The 21,387-nt window shown below is 34.6% G+C and overlaps 1 protein-coding gene across 5 annotated transcripts in view; it reads left to right on the top strand.

Moving 5' to 3' along the window:
- Positions 1–3,528: 3,528 nt before the first annotated feature.
- Positions 3,529–21,387, top strand: part of SLC38A11 (solute carrier family 38 member 11) — a 78,625-nt gene continuing 60,766 nt past the window's right edge. Inside the window, exons 1-6 of one of the 5 annotated variants that reach the window (XM_074236574.1) lie at positions 3,529–3,574; positions 4,299–4,334; positions 5,542–5,625; positions 10,268–10,331; positions 10,758–10,878; positions 12,335–12,409. In XM_074236574.1, coding sequence (XP_074092675.1) covers positions 10,269–10,331; positions 10,758–10,878; positions 12,335–12,409 — 259 coding nt within the window. In that variant the 5' untranslated portion in view covers positions 3,529–3,574; positions 4,299–4,334; positions 5,542–5,625; position 10,268. Of the gene's footprint in view, positions 3,575–4,298; positions 4,383–5,541; positions 5,626–10,247; positions 10,332–10,757; positions 10,879–12,332; positions 12,410–13,608; positions 13,661–18,051; positions 18,146–21,387 lie in introns of those variants that run through there. The other 4 variants (XM_074236582.1, XM_074236590.1, XM_074236563.1 and 1 more) reach the window with 4 other exon arrangements.

Consider the following 21,387-nt stretch of genomic DNA (forward strand, 5'->3'; position numbering starts at 1 on the left):
ATACCTCTGGACAGACTTAACAGTTGCAATAAAATAAGAGAAGGAAATTAAAAGCATAAAAATAAGTATTTGCTAGTGACATGATGATTTATTTGGAAAGTCCTAGGGAATCCTCAAAGAAAAGAATAGTTTTGGCAAAAGTTACAGGTTACAAAATAAATCCTCAGAAATCAACACAATTCTACAAATAGCAAAATGCAATAATAGAAAAAGAAATCTCATTCCAAATACCTACAGAGTACATAAAATATTTGGGGATCAACTTGCCAAAGCACAAAAAAAGATTTATGTAGATTCAGTTACATAGTATCCATTAAAGAAATAAAGTATGATTTACATAGCTAAGGGAAAGGGAATAGTCAGTGCTCATGCTCAAGTTATGCCACTGACAATACATCCAAAATTATTTAGTACTTTCAATGATATACTAATTAAATTACTATGCTAATAATTTATTGAGAAATTTAATGAGAAAATTATAAAAATAATGCATATGGAAAACAAAAGATTTAGAATATCAATGGAAATTATGAAACAGGATGAAGTGAAAATGTGTTTACAGACGTCAATATATTACAAAGCATCAGTGACTGAAACCATCTGATATTAGTTTAAAAATAGAAAACTTGATCAATGGAACAGATAAGAAAAGGAACATTAAAAACAATAGAATTCAAAAAACTAGCATTTCATAAACTGGAAATGGATTTTACTTGATAAATTACTGAGTAAATTGGAAAGTAATCTGGTATAAATTACTCTGAGATCAACACATTATACCATATTCCACAATGCTTTTTCTAAATTTAATATTTATTAATATTAATTATTATTAAAGATCATACTATTAAGAAATTAGAAGTTAAACAGATTATATACCTTTCCCAACTATGAATAAGAGATCTACTCTACATACTTACACTTTAGAAATTCTGTTTATATATACAATTATATGTTACATGTAATATTTACTATATATGTATATAGTATATAACCACAATCTTTATATACTATATAACATAATAGATTAATTTTACTATATATTTATGTAGAACATATGAATATTTATATAATATACACAATATGTTGCATATATGTATATATATATATAGTACAGATAACATTCACTATATAGTGTATATTTTACATATATGCTATATAGAGTATATAAAGTATGTAGTATAAAAAGCATATGTAACATATTATATATTTATGTGGGAAAATATATACTAATAACCATTCCTCAGTAGATAAATGGTGAAAGAATATGAATAGTTCTCAAAGGACAAATTTAAGTATTCACCACCACATGAAAGAATGTTCCAAATCACTATTAAAAGAAAGGAAAAGGATCCTAATATTTTTCCTTATACCCTTCAAATTGTCAAAAAAATCATCCCAAACTTGAAACAATCAATATTGGAATGGTTATGGAATTATAATCTCATTAATACATTGTTAGAAGAAATGATACAACCATTTTGGGGAATAATTTGGAATAATGTAAATAAAGTGATTTAAAATGCCAATACTCTGAACCAGAGACTTCATTATTGGGTTTATACCTCCAGAAAGTCATCAATAAAAAGAAATTTATAGCAGAAATTTTAATGTCTTTAAAGAAGGCATTAATAGCAACACTTTTTGTGATAGCAGAGAATTAAAAACAAAACAGATGCCTGTCAACTGAGGATTGGCTTAAATAAATGTATTATATGAATGTCATGGAATATCACTGTGCCGTAAGAAATTGTGTATAAGATAACTGCAGAGAATGGAAAAATCTGCATGAAAAGATGCTAAGTGAAGTCAGCAGAACCAAAAAATAAGCAATATCTAAATATAAATAATAGTCGCACACTAAAAAAATCAAAAGTGAATGTAACAAAATTGTAAAGTTCAGACATAACTTGGATGAAGAGAAATAAAACATCTTTAACCCATCCCTTTGTAGAATTGGGAGAAGCACATCATACATGTTTTTGGACTTTTCAATTGTATTAATTTTTTCCTCTTAAAAATATATTTGTGGAGGGGAAAACTTTACTAAAAAAGAAATATAGTCTCTTTCCTCAAGGAGCTTCATTCTGTTGGAGGAAGATAACACAGGAAAGGGAATTGAAAAGCAAGGACTGGGGAGATGATGTACATGGAAATGATTTTATAATTCAGAAACAAGTCTAAGGTCTATTCTTTTTGTTTTAATCACTTAGGAAGATGAGCTGAAAGGCCGCCATCATTTGCTAGTTCATCATGGTAATTTTTAACTAGAATCTAACTACAACTTTCAAAAACTTCTTTAATACAGAAAACTTATTTTGCATTTATTCAACATTTTATGATTTTTAAAGTTATACTATTTTATCTTCACAAAACTTGTAAAGCAGGACTTGTCCAATTCTTACAGGGTAAGAAGCATAGTCCTAGGGAAATGATATGCCATGGTCATACCTGTAGCAGTTGACTAACCTTAGACTAAAGCTTTGGATTTCATAAGAGTAAGACAAGCCATTAAATGCTTAAAAGCCTTAGTCCTTTATTAGGTACATTTTAACTTGTATAACAGAAGCCATAAAACTTAACAGACACTGAGGGACAGGGGAATAGGAGAAACAGAGATAAAGGAAAAGAGATTTAAATCTAAGAATATCAGAAGGTCTACATGGTGGTAGGGGCAGGGAGGTAATGGATTTCCTGAGATTCAGTACTTTTCTTTTCAGAGAAGGACTGTCTGATTCATTGCATTTATATTCCCAATGCCTGCTATAGAGCCAAGTATAACAGGTGCTTATTACTTGTTGATTAATTCAGGTCAAAGCAGGAGTTAAGAAATGTGACAATAGAAAGAATGTTGGATCCAGAGTGAGAGGACAGTCCTGGATTAGTCCTGGATTCAAATCACTTGAATGTGGATTCTGCCACCTCTGTGACCTTGGGCAAGTAATTTCCATTCTATTGGCCTCAGTTTTCACGTGTGTAAAATCAGGTGGCTGACCTAGAAGACCTCTGATGTTACTTTAGCCCTTCATCTAAAATCCTATGAAGAAGGAGGTGGGGGAGGCCATGAGTGTCAATGTTTGTCCTATAAGAAGTTGCACTCTGAAAGCTATTTTTTTTTAGATTTTTCAAGGCAATGGGGTTAAGTGGCTTGCCCAAGGCCACACGGCTAGGTAATTATTAAGTGTCTGAGGTCAAATTTGAACTCAGGTACTCCTGACTCCAAGACCGGTGCTCTTATCCACTGTGCCACCTAGCCGCCCCCAAGAAGTTGCACTCTGAACTTGACCTGCCCAGTTTCTGCCAAGTTTTCACCATTCTTTTTAATCAGTACAGAGAGTGCTTAAGTCCTTTTGTCTCTTCCATACCAGTATAGCTTGAGAATGCAAAGTAGAATCTTTAGGGTACATGGCAAGGAATACTTAGATGCCTCTGATTTGTTTGTCATCTATGACATCACAGACAGGGAAATTCTGTCATTAACCAGAGGAACCCTGGCTAAGGAATAGGATGTGAAGCTTCCTAAATATAGAAGATTCTAGAAAAGACATTTTAGAGCTGAGGCAGCCTACTTCATGTGAGTTTTATGGATCTCAGAAGGGCCCCTAAATTGGGGAGGTTTGGAAACTATCAGTCACAGTATGTAAAGTGCTTTCCCAACTTTAAGGTGCTATATAAATGTCATCTTTTTAATATTTTACATTAAAAGTGACTAGAGTTACATAGTAGGAAAATTTTAGAAGTCACTTAATCTAATATTTTCATTTTCCAGGTGAGGAAATTGAACTTCAAAGAAGTTAAGTTAAAAGATAACACAATTTATTTTGCAGTAGATTCAGACCTGTAACACAGACTTTCTGATACCTAGACCTTCAAAGAGCCAATTTAATTATCATAATTTTTTTCTTTCTCAACATAGAATTATATAAATACAAGCAATTATTATTATTATTATTATTATTATTATTATTATTATTATTATTATTATCCTATACCCTCTTGTAGCTAATCGCTACTTTTAATTCCTATAGCAGTAATTGTATATATCACTCATTTAGCACTTAATAAATGGTTCATGATACTCATCTATTTTGTATATACAGCTTACATAATATGTATCCTATGCAGAATATGATCATAATGGCGATTTAATGAATGTTTGTTGCTGTTGATGCAGATGGAGAAGGCAGGAGCAGTTAGACATCTTGAACCCCACATAGTACTCCCCAGTCTGAATCAGTAAGCCTTTTGATCTGTGATAAGACTGGAAATCTAAACTGTCATCTCTCTTTGGTTTTTAGGTCCAGTCATCAGTGGGCAGGTTTCTGGCAAGATGAGTAGGAAGCTTTTACATATTTGAAGTCCTTTGCTTCAGCTAATTATGAGTATTTTATTACCTTCATCTAATCATCTATTTACCAGATTAAAATCATGATCCCTTTCTCAAGACCTTCTGCTCAATCACCATCTACATTCAATTTAGTCACACAACTTTAAGATTCTTCTATTAGCTCATTATATTTAGATTCTTTAAAAAAAAAATTATCTATTAAGCACCCATTATGGGCCATGCCCTTTTTCTAAGCATTTTGCAAATATTACCTCATTTGATCCCCCACAACAGTCCTGGAAGTAGGTGCTATTATTTTTCTCATTTTACAGTTAAGGAAACCAAAACTGAGATTAATCAACTTGCCAGGGTCATATAGCAAGTGGTGTTTGATTTCAGATTTGAACTCAAGTCTTCCTTACTTTACATGCAGGGTTCTTTCCATTGTGCCATTTCTTATTTTCCCAAACTTGCCATTTTTCCAGTTTCTATACTCCTAAATCTAATATCATTCATCATATATGCAATTACTTTCTGTTGTTCATGATTAGATTAAAAGGTAACTCAGAAAAGAGACACCATAAATTTAGGGACATTGTTATGGGCTTGTCATTTGAGCACTAAGGAGAACTTGTCTGTGAATCAGAAGATTTAAGTTCCAGGTCTGCCAATTTTCTAGCTATGTAATTTGGGTCAAATTGCTAAATTTCTCTTCATTTGATAATCTGTAAATGGGGATATTTTATCTCTTAAATAGTACCTACCTCAAAAATTTATAAACATTAAAATTTTGTATAAATATAAACTGTTAAGACTTAAAAGATTACCCTGGAGATAAAAGTGAACAGCTGACCTCCATTTCCAAAGAAAGCTTTTATCTATATTAACTCCAAGACCCAAGTTCAACAGAACATTAACCCTACCCATCAGAGGCTTGAAATGATCTGATTTTTTTCCCAGAATCTGCTGAAATTGGGTCCCAGTTGGATTAAAGTTAACCAAAAAGAATTTTCTCATGTTAACATTTGTGAAATATGAAAATATATTAAATACATGAGAATGTGGAATATATTTCATCTCTATACATTTCTATTCATAGTTTTTTTTTCCCTCCAACAAAATCATGCCTTCTGTGGGTCTTCTTTATCACAAACAACTTGAATGCTAAAATAATCAAAGTAACTCTAGCATTGAAAGAATGTTCTTTCTCTCAGAGTGGATGGGGTCCCAGAAATCATCTAAATGAATCTATCACAGAAGGTGATATTATATATGGACAATTTTGAGTAGAAAAAAAGGTAAGGAATAAACAGTTTTATCTCCTTTAGATTTCTATATCTCTATTTCTATATCTCCCTACATATTCTACATCCCATGACCTCTCTTCATGGCCAAAAGTTATAACAACTCTACTTGTGTATATAACTTGGTACACCCTCTTAAGGCTCAAGTTTTCTGTACATTTTGTATAATCTTTGATAACTTACTTGATACTATTGGTAAAGTTCAATCAACATTAAGAAAATATTTTGGGGGCGGAGCCAAGATGGCGACAAGAAGGGATCCAGTCTTAGGAGCTCTCTGATAAAACTCATAAGCTAAGGACTCTAACTAAACTTTCGAGAGACAGAACCCACAAAGGGACCCAGTGAGGCAGTTCTACTCAAGGTAACCTGGAAAAGAGCAGAAAGGCTCTGCTCCTGGGGTCGGAGGGGTGACCCGCCGGAGGGGTGGCCTGCCAGAGAGAAAGAACTTCAGCCTTCTGGAGGCAGCCCCAGGGCGCTGGGAGTCTCAGCTCACAGCAGCGGGGGAGTCTCCTGAGCTGCACCCCGGGGAGCACCGAGCACAAAGTGGGGGAACAGTGGGGGGACCTCTGCCAGAGCGAGCACATGGAGCCCAGCCCTCAGGGCACACAGAGAGCAACTTGGTCTTTCAGCAGCCCAGACTGAGAAACAGAAGCAGGCGGAGCCAGTAAGCAGGAGCCCACAGGGCATGAGCCCATTGAGCTGAGGGAGGGGAGTGAAGAGAGAGAGAATGCAGAGCTCTGTCCCTGGAACAGGACACTGGGGTTCTGACCACACTCAGATCCTGATCACAGTCTAGGCCCCCCCCACCTCAGCCCGTGGCAGAAGGGGGTGCTTATGGTCATTCACAGACCAGGAGGGAGGACAGAGCCTCACACAATTAGACCCTTGTGGGAGAGTCCCAAAAGCTCAGGAAGCACCCCAAAACCAGGCCCAGGCTGGGAAAATGAGCAAGCAGAGAAATAAGAGGAAGACTATTGAGAAATATTTTGCAAATGAGCCCAAGAAGCATCAAAATACTCAGTCTGAAGATGAGGAAGCACAAGCTCCTGCATCTAAAGACTCCAAGAAAAACAGAAATTGGGCTCAGGCTATGACAGAGCTCAAAAAAGACTTTGAAAATCAAATGAGGGAGTTGGAAGAAAAACTGGGAAAAGAAAGGAGAGAGAGATGCAGGAAAAACATGAAAATGAAGTCAGCAGCTTAGTCAAGGAAATCCAAAAAAAATGCTGAAGAAAATAGCAAATGGATAAAATAGTTCAAAAAGTTATTGAGGAGAAGAATGCTTTAAAAAGCAGAATTGGCCAGATGGAAAAGGAGATAAGAAAGCTCTCTGAGGAGAACAAATCCTTCAGACAAAGAATAGAATTCAGGGAGATTGATGTATTTACCAGAAATCAGGAATAAATACTTCAAAAGCAAAAAAAATGAAAAATTAGAAGAAAATGTGAAATACCTCATTGAAAAAACAACTGATATGGAAAACAGACTTAGGAAAGATAATTTTAAAATTATTGGAATACCTGAAAGTCATGGTCAGGAAAAGAGCCTTGACATCATTTTCAAAGAATTACTCCAGGAAAATTGCCCTGATATTCTAGAAGCAGAGGGCAAAATAGAAATGGAGAGAATCCACCGATCCCCCTGAGAAAGAGATCCCAAAAAACCAACCCCTAGGAATATTATAGCCAAGTTCCAGAACTCCCAAGTCAAAGAAAAAATATTACAAGCAGCCAGAAGGACACAGTTCAAATATCATGGAGCTGCAGTCAGGATCACACAGGACTTAGCAGCAACTACATTGGAAGCTCATAGGGCTTGGAATAAAATATACCAGAAGGCAAAAGAGCTTAGAATGCAGCCAAGAATGAACTGCCCAGCAAGGCTGAATGTCCTCTTCCAGGGAAAAAGATGGACTTTCAATGAACCAGGGGAATTTCAAGTGTTCCTTTTGGAATGGCCAGAGCTGAACAGAAGGTTTGCTCTTCAGATACAGGACTCAGGTGAAGCATGGAGATTGGAGGAGAGGGGGGAGCTATGAGGGACTTAATGAGGATGAACTGCATGTATTCCTGCATAGAAAAATGACACTGATAATACTCATATGAACCTTCTCAGTTAATAGAGCAGGTAGAGGGACCTTTTATAGTTAAAGCACAGGAGAAAGCTGAATTCAAAGATAAAATATGGTGTAAAAAATGGAGTCAATAGAAAAAAAGGGAAATGGAATGGGAGAAAGAAAAAGGAGAGGGGGAATAGTCCAAGATATTTCACATAATAAGATTTTTTTTATTACAATGAGCTATTGCAATGATATGGAAGGGGGGAGGCAAGGGGGAATGAGGGAACCTTTGCTCTCATCTGAGGTGGACAGGAGAGGAAACAGCAAAGAAGGAGCGGGGAGCAGGGGGAAGGGGTGGGGATGTGAATAAAGGAGGAGAGGATGGACCATGGGGGGACAGTGGTCAGATTATAACACGTTTTCTTTTTTACTTCTTGCAAGGGGCTGGGATTGGAAGGCCTGCCCAGGACCATAGGGCCAGGTGAATTCTGGGCCTAAGGGGTGGTATGGGGGCTCAGGGCTTCTTGGCCCCAGGATCAGGGATCTGTCTGCTGCGCCACTCAGCAACCCTACAGCAGAGTCAGAGTGAAAGGAGAGAGAAAATATAGTATATGGTAGTGGAGAAATAAGAAAGGAGGGAGTTGCGATCAGCAATGGCAACATTGGAAAAATATGGAAGTAACTTTTGTGATGGACTTATCATAAAGGATGTGATCCACCCATGACAGAGTTGTTGGTGTTGGAACAAAGACTGAAGCACATTTTTTGTTATTATTATTTGGGGGAGGGTGCAGGGCAAGTGGGGGTGGGTGGCCTGCCTGGGGCCGCATAGCAGGGTGATTTTTGGGTGTCTGGGGCCGGATTTGGACCCAGGTGCTCCTGGCTCAAGGGCCAATGCTCTGTCTGCCACCCAGCCACCCCTACTATTATTACTATTTTATTTTATTTGGGGTCTATTTTTTTCTTCTTTTTGGTTTTTGCAGGGCAGTGGGGATCAGGTGGCTTGCATGTCACACGGCTGGGTGATTGTTGGGTTTACGAGGCTGGATATGGACTCGGGTGCTCATGGCTCCAGGGCTGGTGCTTCATCCATTGCGCCACCTGGCCATACCTACAATTATTACTATTTTTTTTTAATTTTAATTTTTTTCTCTCCCCTTTACTTTTTTTTCACCCAAGCAAGTCTATCTATATTCATGGGGGGAGGGGTATTTTGTTTACTTGTAAACAAGAATATTTTATTAATGTAAAAAAACATTTGTACAAAATGAGAATAAAAAATAAATGTAAAATGGAAATGATAAAAAAAGAAAATATTTCATTGTATTTTATACTCTCTCCTGCTGTTTTAATAAACCCTCCTATATTCAGGTTTATCACCAAGACTGACCTTACTTCTAAAATTCTTTCTATTCCCTCTTTTAATCCCAGATTGAACAGACTGAATGACCCTAACTAGCTGTTCATTTTAGTATACTCAGCAGTTAGGGCAGGTGAGCAGATCAAAGCTTAAAGCTAATAATGGCTTTTAGTTTATACAAAAACCCTGTGATACTATGCCACTCCACTCTTTAAGTGCCTAAGATCATACAGGTAGCAAAAGATAAATTAGATTCAAACTCAAGTGTTTTAACTCCAAATCCAATATTCTTTCTGTCAAACTAAATGATATTCGCGAAGCAACTAAGAACTCGGAGAAAGAAGATCTGAATTTGGGACCTCCTCTGATACTACCTATTGTGACCTGAAGTCTGTCCCTCAATTTCTTCATCTGTAATATGCAGGTGGATACTTTCCATTACTTTACTCCCATGGTGGTTGTGAAGAAAATGCTTTGCAAACTTTACAGGGCCAAATTCATATGAATTATTATTATTTATATTTTTACAAGAAGTTTTTTAACCCTCCCATCTATATTCCCCATTTTTCCAACTACAAATTACACTTTGTCTCTATACAGGCTCCTTGTGTAGAAAGAAAGGAAAAGTTCAAAGACAAAGGTGTTAGGATTTTAAGGATGATGGGTACAAATGGCAAAGTAGGAGGAATGAAGTGAAGCTGCCTGCAGCCCCTGTTTTCCTACCTGAGAATCAGGAGAAAGGGAACCAGAACAGGAGTTGACTTTTTATCAGCCCCTTTCTGCTTATAGAAGTCAGAGAGCTGGAAGAGAGCAGAATAAGCTGTTACTTGCCACTGAAAGCCTGGGGGCAAGAACAGCTCTCTTTGAGGAAATAGGGGATGTCCTAGAGATATAAACACCCTGCACCATCTGCAAGAGAGGAACCCAGCAGGAAGGCAGTTTGGCTAAGAAACCCTAACCCCGGACTACTGAGCTTCAGTTGGGTGAAGAGAAGGAGCTCACCCTCAGCAGTCTGGTTCAGAGTGTGCTCTGGCAGGGGGCCCCTGTCAAGTGAATGGAACAGTCTCCCCAGGGTTTTCAGACTGGGGAGCCCTATAGTTTGGGAAGCTGCAGCTTGGGATGGAGGAGTGGCTGCAGGAGGAGGTGGCTGCAGGCACTGGGGCAAAGGCAGACCCTGGGCTCTAGGCATTTGACCGTTTTACTTTCCTCTCCAGCATGGACCTGATCACTTCTGTACCAATGGGCTACCAGGGACAGCTGTCTCACGGCTCACTGAAGGTAACCTAGGACTATGTGCGGGACACTGATGGGCTGGGCAGAGAAGCCAGTGGTCCTGGAAAACTTAATCCACTGCAGAAGTCCAGAGCATTCTCTGGAACTCACTCCACTTTCCAAAAAAAAAAAGTTTTGTCTTATACTGATCCCGACAAAAGCTTTCTAACATCAGAAAAAATGTCTCAGCCACTTGACAAAGTTACATTTATTGCTTCACTGCCAGCTCTGTTTATGTGGGGGAAATAGTCAATTTCAAGAACGGGAATGAGGAGTGATGTTTACAATGAATTCTTCAGCTATAGTTGTTATTACTATTATCATCATAACACTTACTTTTTCTGTGTTCATCACTGATAATCTTATCTGACACTTTTCTTTTTCTCCCCCCTTGGGCTTTTGCTTAACACCAATATTGTCTTGTTGGACTAGAGAGAGCTAGATGACAAGGAAGCTCTGGTTTCTGAACATAAACAAAAAGAAAAGGGAAATTATCGTCAATCCTCTGCTATTTTTAATGTTGTCAACTCAATCATAGGATCAGGAATAATAGGTGAGTGTATTTTAAATTTTAATCTAGCCCTAGGCAAATGTAGTCATACTTTAAAAGAAAATATTAATTTGAATCTATCATTCAAATGATGCACTATTTTTAGTTAAATGATGAATTTAGTCATTTTCTTTCTAGAAAATTTTTTTTCATGTATATGAATGAATACCAACCTCTTTCATCTCTGTCAAAATAAAATGAATTTCCTCTTGATGTTCTACCCAGTTGTGGTCAGTATTCTCTCTGGGATAGAATAATATGGTAACTCAAGGGATTATTAAATTTTGATCCTGTATGTGAACTGTGAGCTATGAAATTAAGATTTTTTTTTCTCATTCTACATTCAATAGTCACTATTTTTGTTATCTTTCTAAGAACCTTTTTGGAAATTATGAAGTCATAATGGAAATATTGTCACTTCAAAAATCAATATTTTTGGGAAAATGGAAAAGATGCAATATTTTAGCACTGTTTACAGATATAAAATCACTATGATTCTTTGGAAACAAATTTATGTAGATCATGTTTTGCCCAAAAAATGAATTTTTTACAAAATTCATTAGAAAATGAAGCTATAATTTGTCTACATTTAAAGAACTTAGTATTTTTGTGTTTTAGTGTCCCCCCCAGAGTAAATAAGTAGACAAAAGCTTTGCATGAACATAGTAAAGTAACGGTCATCATGTTTTCTGAATCTGTCTTTCACAGTAGTGTTGCATGCAACTCAGAAAAGTACAGAAAATAAAAAGAACTGACTGAATACAACTTGTGTTAGGTCAAAGACATTTTCTGAGCTATAATGCAATTCTGCTTTTCTTATGATTTTTATCTTTTCATACATGAAAATCAAAAGTTTACTTGTGTTATTAGATACTAGAGATAAGAGCACATAGACTGAGAGCTGGAAGGTAACCTTAAATTTTATCAAATCTAATTTGCTCATTTTACAGAGAAGAGAATTGAGCCTAGGGGGCTTAAGGCCCTCTGAAGATTCACATAGGTAGTAAGTGGCAATGCTGAGATTCATCCTCAGGTCCTCTCACTCTAAAATCCAATTTTCTTTCCATCATACCAGACTGTGACTATATAATTTTTCTGCTTTTACATGTTAACATTTCTTTATTTGATTAAATTTCCAATCTATAACACATTTTCTACATGATATCTTAGATTTCCATTTCAGCAATAGCCAAAGTAACCATTATTTGTTAATAATCAGTGTCTCCTTTTTATTTGAAGCTTCATTAGTAGGATTGAATTGTTCACTTTTTATTATTTATAGAACTTTGTTCTATTTCCATGCTCAACATGTAAATTACCATTTAGTCAGATGACAGTGGTGCATGGAGCTACACTGATACCATTGAAGTGTATAAGATTAAATTTGCACAAATAAACAGACTATGAAAGGGTTACTGCATGTTTAATCAGTGGGTATATTTGTTTTCTTTTTCCTCAGGATTACCTTATTCAATGCAGCAAGCTGGTCTTCCTTTAGGGATACTGCTTTTATTGTGGGTCTCTTTTGTGACAGGTAGTGTACTCTATAACTAATTATCCTTGCATAGTCATCATTATTATTTGAATAGTTCAGAGAATATCTGCATTTGGATTTGAGGTATTATTACTACATTCATAAAATTATGTCAACAATAAGGACACTTGTATTACTTACATTACTAATCTGAAAATCTGATTATTAAAGGCAGAGCATAATTATTGACTATATTTTAAACCCTTTCAAGTTTCTCTTTATGTGGGAAAGTGAAAGGTTTCTTTTTTAAGGTTTGTCTAAATCATGACAGAAACTGGAAGTGTACATTGGTTTCCTTCACAAAATCATTAACAGGGTATGATGCATTCAGAATTAATGGTCCTGATCACCATCTGTTCAGGAGTAACTGAAAACACAGATGCTAAATTATTAGTTTAGTTGTTTTCCCCCACAGTGTGCATACACTGTCCATGAACCTTTCCTGAAGTTCAGCTATTTAGAACTCAATGATAATTTCTATTTCTCTCTCCTTTCTCTTTTAAATAACTTCCATCTATTATCCTTTATTCTAATTATTAGAAAGAGTTCCTCACATCTTTCCAAACTTAAACTTTATAACTTACCCTCATTTCTTGTGACCATCACTTCCATCGCTACTTTCAAATATGTACTCTATGACCTAGTTCTCTTTCTATTGCTAGGGAAATAGCAAATGAAGCATGTGGTGAAGATTAAATTAAGGATAGGATTAGGAGGTGAAAGAAACCACCTGAAAGCCAAGAAACTTTCCCCAAGATCCCTCTGTTTGCAACTCTTGCTTTGTAGCCTAATTTCGTTTGTGAGAGATATAGAACTTGGTGTTTCTTGAGTTTAATCTTAAAAGCTTGACTGAAATGTTGAATGTATCTAGTCTTTCCTATCCAATTTCCTAAGAGGTTTCCTCTAGTAATTTTTAATTTCCGGCTTCCCAGTATATTTGTACTGTCAAGTAATTAATTTCTTCCCAGGTATATTTACTTATGGCTTATTTGAGGACGTTGAAACATTATGTGCATAACAAACACACAGAAGCCTAGTAAAGTTCAGATTGTTCATAAATTCAGTTCTGTTCATCCACTTTTTAGAGGAGTCAGAATTACCTCTTAAAATGAGTTAAACAAGTATCACAAAAGCTTAGCCAAAACTACTGGCAACCCCTCTGAGATGCTCTTATGTTTTGTTTTGTTTTGTTTTTACAGAATTTGCCAAAGGAAAGAAAAGTGGATCTTAAAGTTTTTTCTTCTTTTCCAGGTGCTTAGAGTCATAAGACCTTATTACTTTTGCCACTTACTATGTAGTTACAGAATCATAGAACTTTAGAACTAGAAGTAATTATATAAAACTTCTAGTTTAACTCCCTTGGCCTGCTCAAAGCCACATAGCTATCAAGGGACTGAAGACCTGTGTTGTCTGACTCCAAGTCCATTTGTACTCTTTATATTTAATGTACCATACTCATCTTAGATGAGTCCCTTTAACTCTTTGAGCCTAAGGGTCCTCCTCTGTAGAAGGAGAATAATGATTCTTTTTACTACTCCCTTCTAAGGTTCTTACTAGGGAAATGTTTTATAATTTTTTAATTGTTATACAGATGTCATTTATTATTATTGCTGTGTATTCCGGCCAATGGAACTTTTTAAAAATATAAGATTAAGTGAGGAACAGTAGAACATAATAGTCAGAAGGACAACCTTGTAGACACAAAGTTCTAGATTCAAATACAGGGAACTGTGCAAGACTCTAACCTTCTCTGTTCCCTCAGTCAATGTTGTTGTGTGTCCTTTGTTCTTGAAGAGGACCATGACATCTGGCATGTGATGTCATGACATGCAAGTGATTCTAATACTATAAATTACAGATGAATTCCTAATCTACATTTGTGGAGCTGTTTCAGTATGGGAGTTTACTATGCTGCTAAATTAACAGATCCACACACCCTGCCCAAAATAATCATAATAACATGATGTTCTTAGGATACAATACTAATCCTTAAAAATATTTGAGGGGTAAAGGGTAAAAGATAAGCACACAAAATAAAAGGAAACAGGTTTTGGACCATCATTGTATTTCATAGAGTAATAGAATTACAGAGTAGGAAGGTCATCAGTTAGATTTTGTTGACTCCAGGACCATCAAATTCAAACTATATCTCTACCTAATTCACTTCACTCAATAAGTATCTATTCAGATTCAGATTGGCATTAAGAAATTTATTCCTTCCTGAAATAACTTATTCCATATTTAAAAGCTCTCTTCAATATCTATTCATTGCTCCTATTTTTGCCCCTTGGGAGCAAACAAAACAAGTCTAGCCCTCTTCCACAGTTTCTTTTTTTTAAGTTTTTATTTATTTTTTTTTATTTTGGGGGGTGTATTTTTATTTTAAACTTAAATACAAAATAAAAAAAAATTGTCATGTACAAAGCAAAACATGAGAGTATTCCTAATATAAAGGAATAAATTTCCATTTCAAGAAAATCCATATAATTAATACTACCCATTGGGTTAAAAATAATCCATTTTTGCTTCCTTGAAGGTTTTCTTCTGCATTACTTACTTTATTTTTCCTTCCCCATGATCACATATATATATACAGGGGCCTATGAGGGTATATATATATATATACATATATATATATATATACACACATATATATATATATGATGTATATATAATGTATATATATAAATATATGTATATATATATATACAAATAGACATGTGACCATATAGAGATATTTACATAAATATGTATATGTTTACATATACACATATACCTGAATATAAATATAGATACATATTAATAGATAGTAATACATTTGATTTGTGTATATTTCTCATTTTTATAGCATTTGCTGAAAAATACAACTCTTCTACTTCCTACCTTGTCCTTCTATACCTTAACCTACTGACCTTCCAAAAATCCCTCCCTTACATATTATTCTATATACCCTCCTTTCCCATTCCTTCATCCTCTAATTCATTACTCTCCCTATTCCCTCCTCTTATTTCTTTCTGAATTTCAAAGAATTTTATACATATGTATGTATGTATGTATGTTTGTATTTATGAATGTATGTATTCTGTATATATATTACTCCCTTTTTAACCCATTCTTGGTGATAATAGGTTTCCAGAACTACCAGTTCGCCTTCAGAATGTAATTCCTCTCTATCAATTCTTCTTCTTACACCTCATTTGTATGGAGATGATAACTTTTTTTAAAAATCTTTTCCTATAGCATTTTACTTTTAAGAATCCCATCCTACTTAATTCAATCTTTCCTTCATACTACCCAATACTAAAACTAATCTTGGACAAATGCTTTACATTTCCATGTATAGATAGTAAACAATTTATCCTTATTGAGTCCCTTGTGATTTAGTCTTTGATTTTTACTTTATCTTTCTCTTAGTTCTTGTATGTCAAATTTAAAATAAGTTCAAGTCTTTGCAACAAAATCCTGCAAGACTAGCAATCATTGAATGTCTACTTTTTTTCATTCTGGATTATGCATAAATTTTTTCAGCTGCAAGTCCAGTTCTTTTGTTCTTCAATATGTAGTGTTCTGAGACTTGTGGTCTATTAAATCAGCTGCTACTTGATCTTGTGTAATTCTAATTGTGGTTCACTATATTTGGATTTTTTTTTCCTTGTTGCTTCCACTTAATTCCTTCTAAAAATGTGGAACGCATAACTGATCACAATACACAGGATGAAGTCTGAAATACAGGGGCCTATGAACTTTTTATGAAGATTACATTCTATAAACATCCCAATATCACTGACTCTTTTTGAAATTTTAGTCACAAGATTGTCATTTTTAATATGCAATACACTGACAATTCTTTAATAGCTACCATTTATAAAACACTTTAAGGTTTGCCTTGCATTTTACAAATTATGCAATCTTTTGTCCTCACAACAACCCTGTAGGTGACTATTATCCCCATTGTGCAAATAAAGAAATTGAGCCCGAAAGATATTAAATGACTTGCCCACTGTCACAAAGGCTGGATTGGGAACTCAGGTCTTCCTAACTTCAGACCCAGTACTCTATCCATTGCACCACCTAACTGACTCTAGCTACATTTTTCACCTATTCAATGTGTATAGTTGAGTTAAAAGAAACCCTCAAACTAAAAGATTTTACTTTGACACTATTAAATGTCATCTGATGGGTTCAAACCATAAAACTACTCATTGAAATATTGTTATATCTCAATTCTATTGTATATTATATTGCTCATACTTTCAGTTTTATATTACTCAAATGTTTGATAAGTATACCATATATGCTTCTATTTAAGTGATTGAAATGAATATTAGACTATGACCAAGGATAGAGTTCTTTGGCATGTATTAGGAAAATTTCTTCTACATTCATATTAATGAAGTGATTATCATTCTCTAAGTAAGTCCAGTCATTAATTAATTCTAAATCCACTTAAATTTTTATTCTCTACTCCCTATCATTTCACCATGTACATACAAAGATATCATGACAGATTAAAATTACTTACTGATTAAAATCCAGATATACCAGGATTTATGATTAGTTTGCCATGGCATTGACAAATTTATGCAAATTTAGATCACTGGACCGAGTCAGATGACCTGACTTCAAATCTGATCGCAGACACTTGACACTTACTATGTCAAGCTGTGTGACCTTGGACAAGTCACTTAACCCTAATTTCCTCATATCCTGGGCTACCTCCAGTGGTCCTGATTCATATCTACCCACTGGACTCAGATGGCTCTGGAGAAGAAAATGAGACTGGTGACATTGCACAGCACCCCTCACTCAAATACAATTCACATTCATGTTATGACATCACTTCCCTGATGTCATGATCTTCTTTGAGAATAAAAGACAAACAACAACAATAACAAATTTATATAAAATATATATAAATTGCTGCTTCTGTTTCTTAATGCTACCAAACTATTGCTTCAATTATATATTTAAAATTTTTTTTCCAGGGACTTCAATACCCATTGACCCATAGTTAGAAGGAAACACCTACCTCTTTTTGGATAAATGAAATTATATTTACTTGTTTACATTATGGTAGTACTTCTTCCATTCTCCATCTCTTTCCAAATAACACTGAGAGAAATTGGCTTAGCAATAATATTCATAGATTGTTTCCATAACCTAGCATTCATTTGGTACAAATTTGATGTCCTTAAATCATTGAGAGCTATTAAAAATATCTTATCATATCCTTACTTAACTTGGGTTTCCATTTACTATTGAATACTTCTCTTTGTATTTTATAAATTGAAGATTGTCTTTCTTGGCAGAGAGAATAGAGAAGTAAAAATAGAAGTTAAGCACTGTCACAAATGAAATTTAATAATAGGGCAAACAGACAATTCTAGTAGGATAACATTTATTAACAAAGGCATGCTGCCTGTCAATAAAGGGAGCAGTGGTTTGCTTTCATTTATGCCAAAAATCCCAGTCCAAAGGACAGTTCCCTTTAAAAGATTATGGTGAATACAGAGCAAAGAACAGAATGGAGTAGATGACATCAAGGAATTGGTGACAAATGAAAGGGTTGGAAGTTTGGTAATGGGGGTTAATAACGACCTCTCTTCATCTCTCATGAAATTAAGAAGTGTTGATTTTTGCAGTCTAGGTACAAGGTCAAAAGATAAAAGTGCACCCCCTTTTGGACAGCAAACAAGACATCCTTGAAGAATGACTTGATGGTGTAAAGATACCAAGGTTAGCCAAATTCCTTGAGGCAAGAAAAGATCAGTAATTAGCAAGATAATTGAATTTTTTTTTAGGTTTTTGCAAGGCAAATGGGGTTTGACTTGCCCAAGACCACACAGCTAGGTAATTAAGTATCTGAGGTATGATTTGAACTCAGGTACTCCTTGACTCCAGGGCTGGTGCTCTATCCACTGTGCCACCTAGCCACCCGATATTTGAATTTTTAAACTTAACCGATCATAGACCAGATGAATTTTGAAACAAGTTCAGAGACAGAGTCAGTCATAACTTAAGCAATTATAGGACAAAATAATCCATTGTAAATAGGAGTAAGAGGAAAATAATATAGTATCAATCTTGATCTTCTCAGGACTTCTGTCTTCTCTCCACCATGCATTAGCATTCTTCCAGTAACACAAATAGTGCTCCTACATTCTTTAATTTTTCTTTTGCATCTAATGCAACTTTTGAAATTCTTTGGTTGTCCTTAGCATTCACTCAAGGTCTCAAACTTAATTTAACTTTAACTTAATTTAACATTCCTAACAATCTTAAAGTATCAAGTTATTCTTTGTAGTCAAACTCAATTACTTGTTCTTGTTTACATTTTCTTTATGTGTCCTTTAAAAACCAGAGGTGGTCCCTGAGTAACCTGAGTTACTGAATTCCCTGAGTAACCAGACCAATCTCTTTAGAAAGTTGTCCCTTTTTCTTCTTCCTTAGAATTATTTGTATTTGCTTTGAGAACATACTTCCCTTTCAGTCAATATCATCTGCAGTAGAAAGATTCCACCTTCTAACATAAAATTCTACCTTTCCTTTATGAATTATTTGAAACCTATTCTCTTATAGTCATGGATCCTTGCTCTATGCTCAGCCTTCTCTTCCTTGTTTCCCATCACCTGCATCTACTACATGTATGATCTTGGGCAAGTCATTTAACCTATTTGAGCCTCCATTTCCTTAACTGTAAAATGAGAAAGTTGGATTTCATATCCCTTAAGTCTCCTATCATGAATTTTGATAGGTATTAGCTACAACCCCCAATGTTCTTATCATACTACTTTGGAAACTTCACCTATGCTACCTTATCACTTGCTCTACCTTCAAAAGGTTGAAATGATCATTAAGGCAAGTTAAAAATTTCTTAACATCTCTGCTTTTAGCAAAGAGGAATTTCTAGATTTCTGGATAATTGAAATTCTTCACCATTACTATATCATGCCATTTGGAACTCATTACCCAATTTCTGCTTATGGATCTATAATATAAAAATTTACTTTTTAAATATGAAAACAAACCATATAAAATCTTGTTTCTCCATGCACTTATCTTTACTCAAAATACTCTTCCTCATGTACCCCTTAGCTGACCCTTAGTCTTCCACAATGTATTATATTTTCTTATTATACAATGCTACTTTACAGAGAAATGCTGCTTTCCTAACTAAGGATCTTAAAGACAAATCTTCAAGTAAGGAATAAATGTATATCTCTCTTCTTTTTAACTTCACATTCTAATTTGACTGGCTGGTGGTTTGCTTCCAGACTTGTTAAGTCTATTTTAAACCTTTAATGAGATATGTTCAGCCAGACAAGTGGTTTGTCTCTGCCCTGTTTTTCTATTCATGAGATATTATAAGCTTAATTTGAGGGTAAAAATGGAGAGTGATTATTTTTCCATCATTCAATTAAATTATTTGAATATTTCTACTTGTTGATTATATCTAAAAATGTTTATAATGAAAATTCATATGTGATGATAGAAGTGACCATTTATTATATAAACAACATACTGTATATGGTTATATATGTTTACGGTCACAGTAAAAATGAAATCATAATTGTATGAGGATTTAAATTGATTATATTAAAGCTTCTAAATGAGTATTATTTTCATATCTGAATAATTAAGAGGATCTATATTTTTTATCATTGAATGTCCTCCTTCAATAGACACCAGTTGTGAACTCAACATACTTTAGATAGTTTCACAAGGTTCTTGTGGACTAAATATAGATATTGATATAGAGATAGACATATAGAGATATAGAGATAGATAAATATATGGATACAGATACGTCACTGGTAGTCAAGCTTCTGGTGATGACAAATTTGATTCGACTAGTCCCCTCATAAATGACATTATAGTCCACTGCTAACTATTCATATATGTAAAGGGCCTTTGGAATCATTTGATCTGAAATTTTCATTTTTATAGTAAACTGAGATCCAGAAGGATTGAATGAATTATCCAAGGTTGTACATCTAATAAATGACTCCAGAGATCCAGTGACTCCAATGGTCCTATGCCTCTAAATCTACCCTAATTTTTCCAGTCTCAGGTTGCCTTGTTAGACCTAGCTTTCCAGCTCAGGGATTTTCTCAACTTATGCCCCACCAGCATGGCCTTTCATACCTTAAAACACCTTCATGTTATATGACCAGCCAATTAGTGGAGGAATTCCATTCATGCACATGTCATCAACATTTGTTTTTCTTTAGAACTAAGGACACAGTAAATTTCATAACTTAAAAAATACATTGAAAATTTTACTCAGAAACACAATGTAATAGTTTAGAAAATTGATATGATTAGGGAAATCACATTTAAAATTTTTATGATCTATATATTTCACCCAAGATTGACTCCCTCAGAATCAAAAAACTTTAAATGACATATAATGGAAATGTTTCCTTATGTTTATGTTTTATATTAGCATTTCTTTTTATTCTGTGAGATTAGTTGTATGCTTTTCCACAATGTACTATATGGGTTTGCTTTTTTTTAAACTTAATTTTCATGTAATTTTGTTTGTATACATTGTCAAAGTGAGGAAATAAGAGATAATGATTACAGAAATCAGAATAAGAAATGTAAATGGAATTCCTGACACTCATTTCATCGTCTTTCCTTCTGTTCAGGTCAATGCACTAATCCTTTAAGCATATTTGTCAATAGCATGGAAAATATTGATGAAAAACAACAGGAATAGGTAGTCATAGCATCTTAAAAAGAAAATCAGACCCTATCAAATTAATTCCTGAAAATCAGACCCTATCAAGTTAATTCCTCACCAGTGATCCATTTAACCTGTTTTTTTTGTTGTCATCTCATTTTAAAATGGCAGCATAATTTAGCGTTTTTCCTCTACCTTTGTCAATATATAATACATAATACATAATACATAATATATAATATGTATAATATAATAAATATAATAAATATAATAATAATAATATAATATAATA

Source organism: Macrotis lagotis, chromosome 1, assembly GCF_037893015.1.
Source record: "Macrotis lagotis isolate mMagLag1 chromosome 1, bilby.v1.9.chrom.fasta, whole genome shotgun sequence".
Taxonomy (NCBI): domain Eukaryota; kingdom Metazoa; phylum Chordata; class Mammalia; order Peramelemorphia; family Peramelidae; genus Macrotis; species Macrotis lagotis.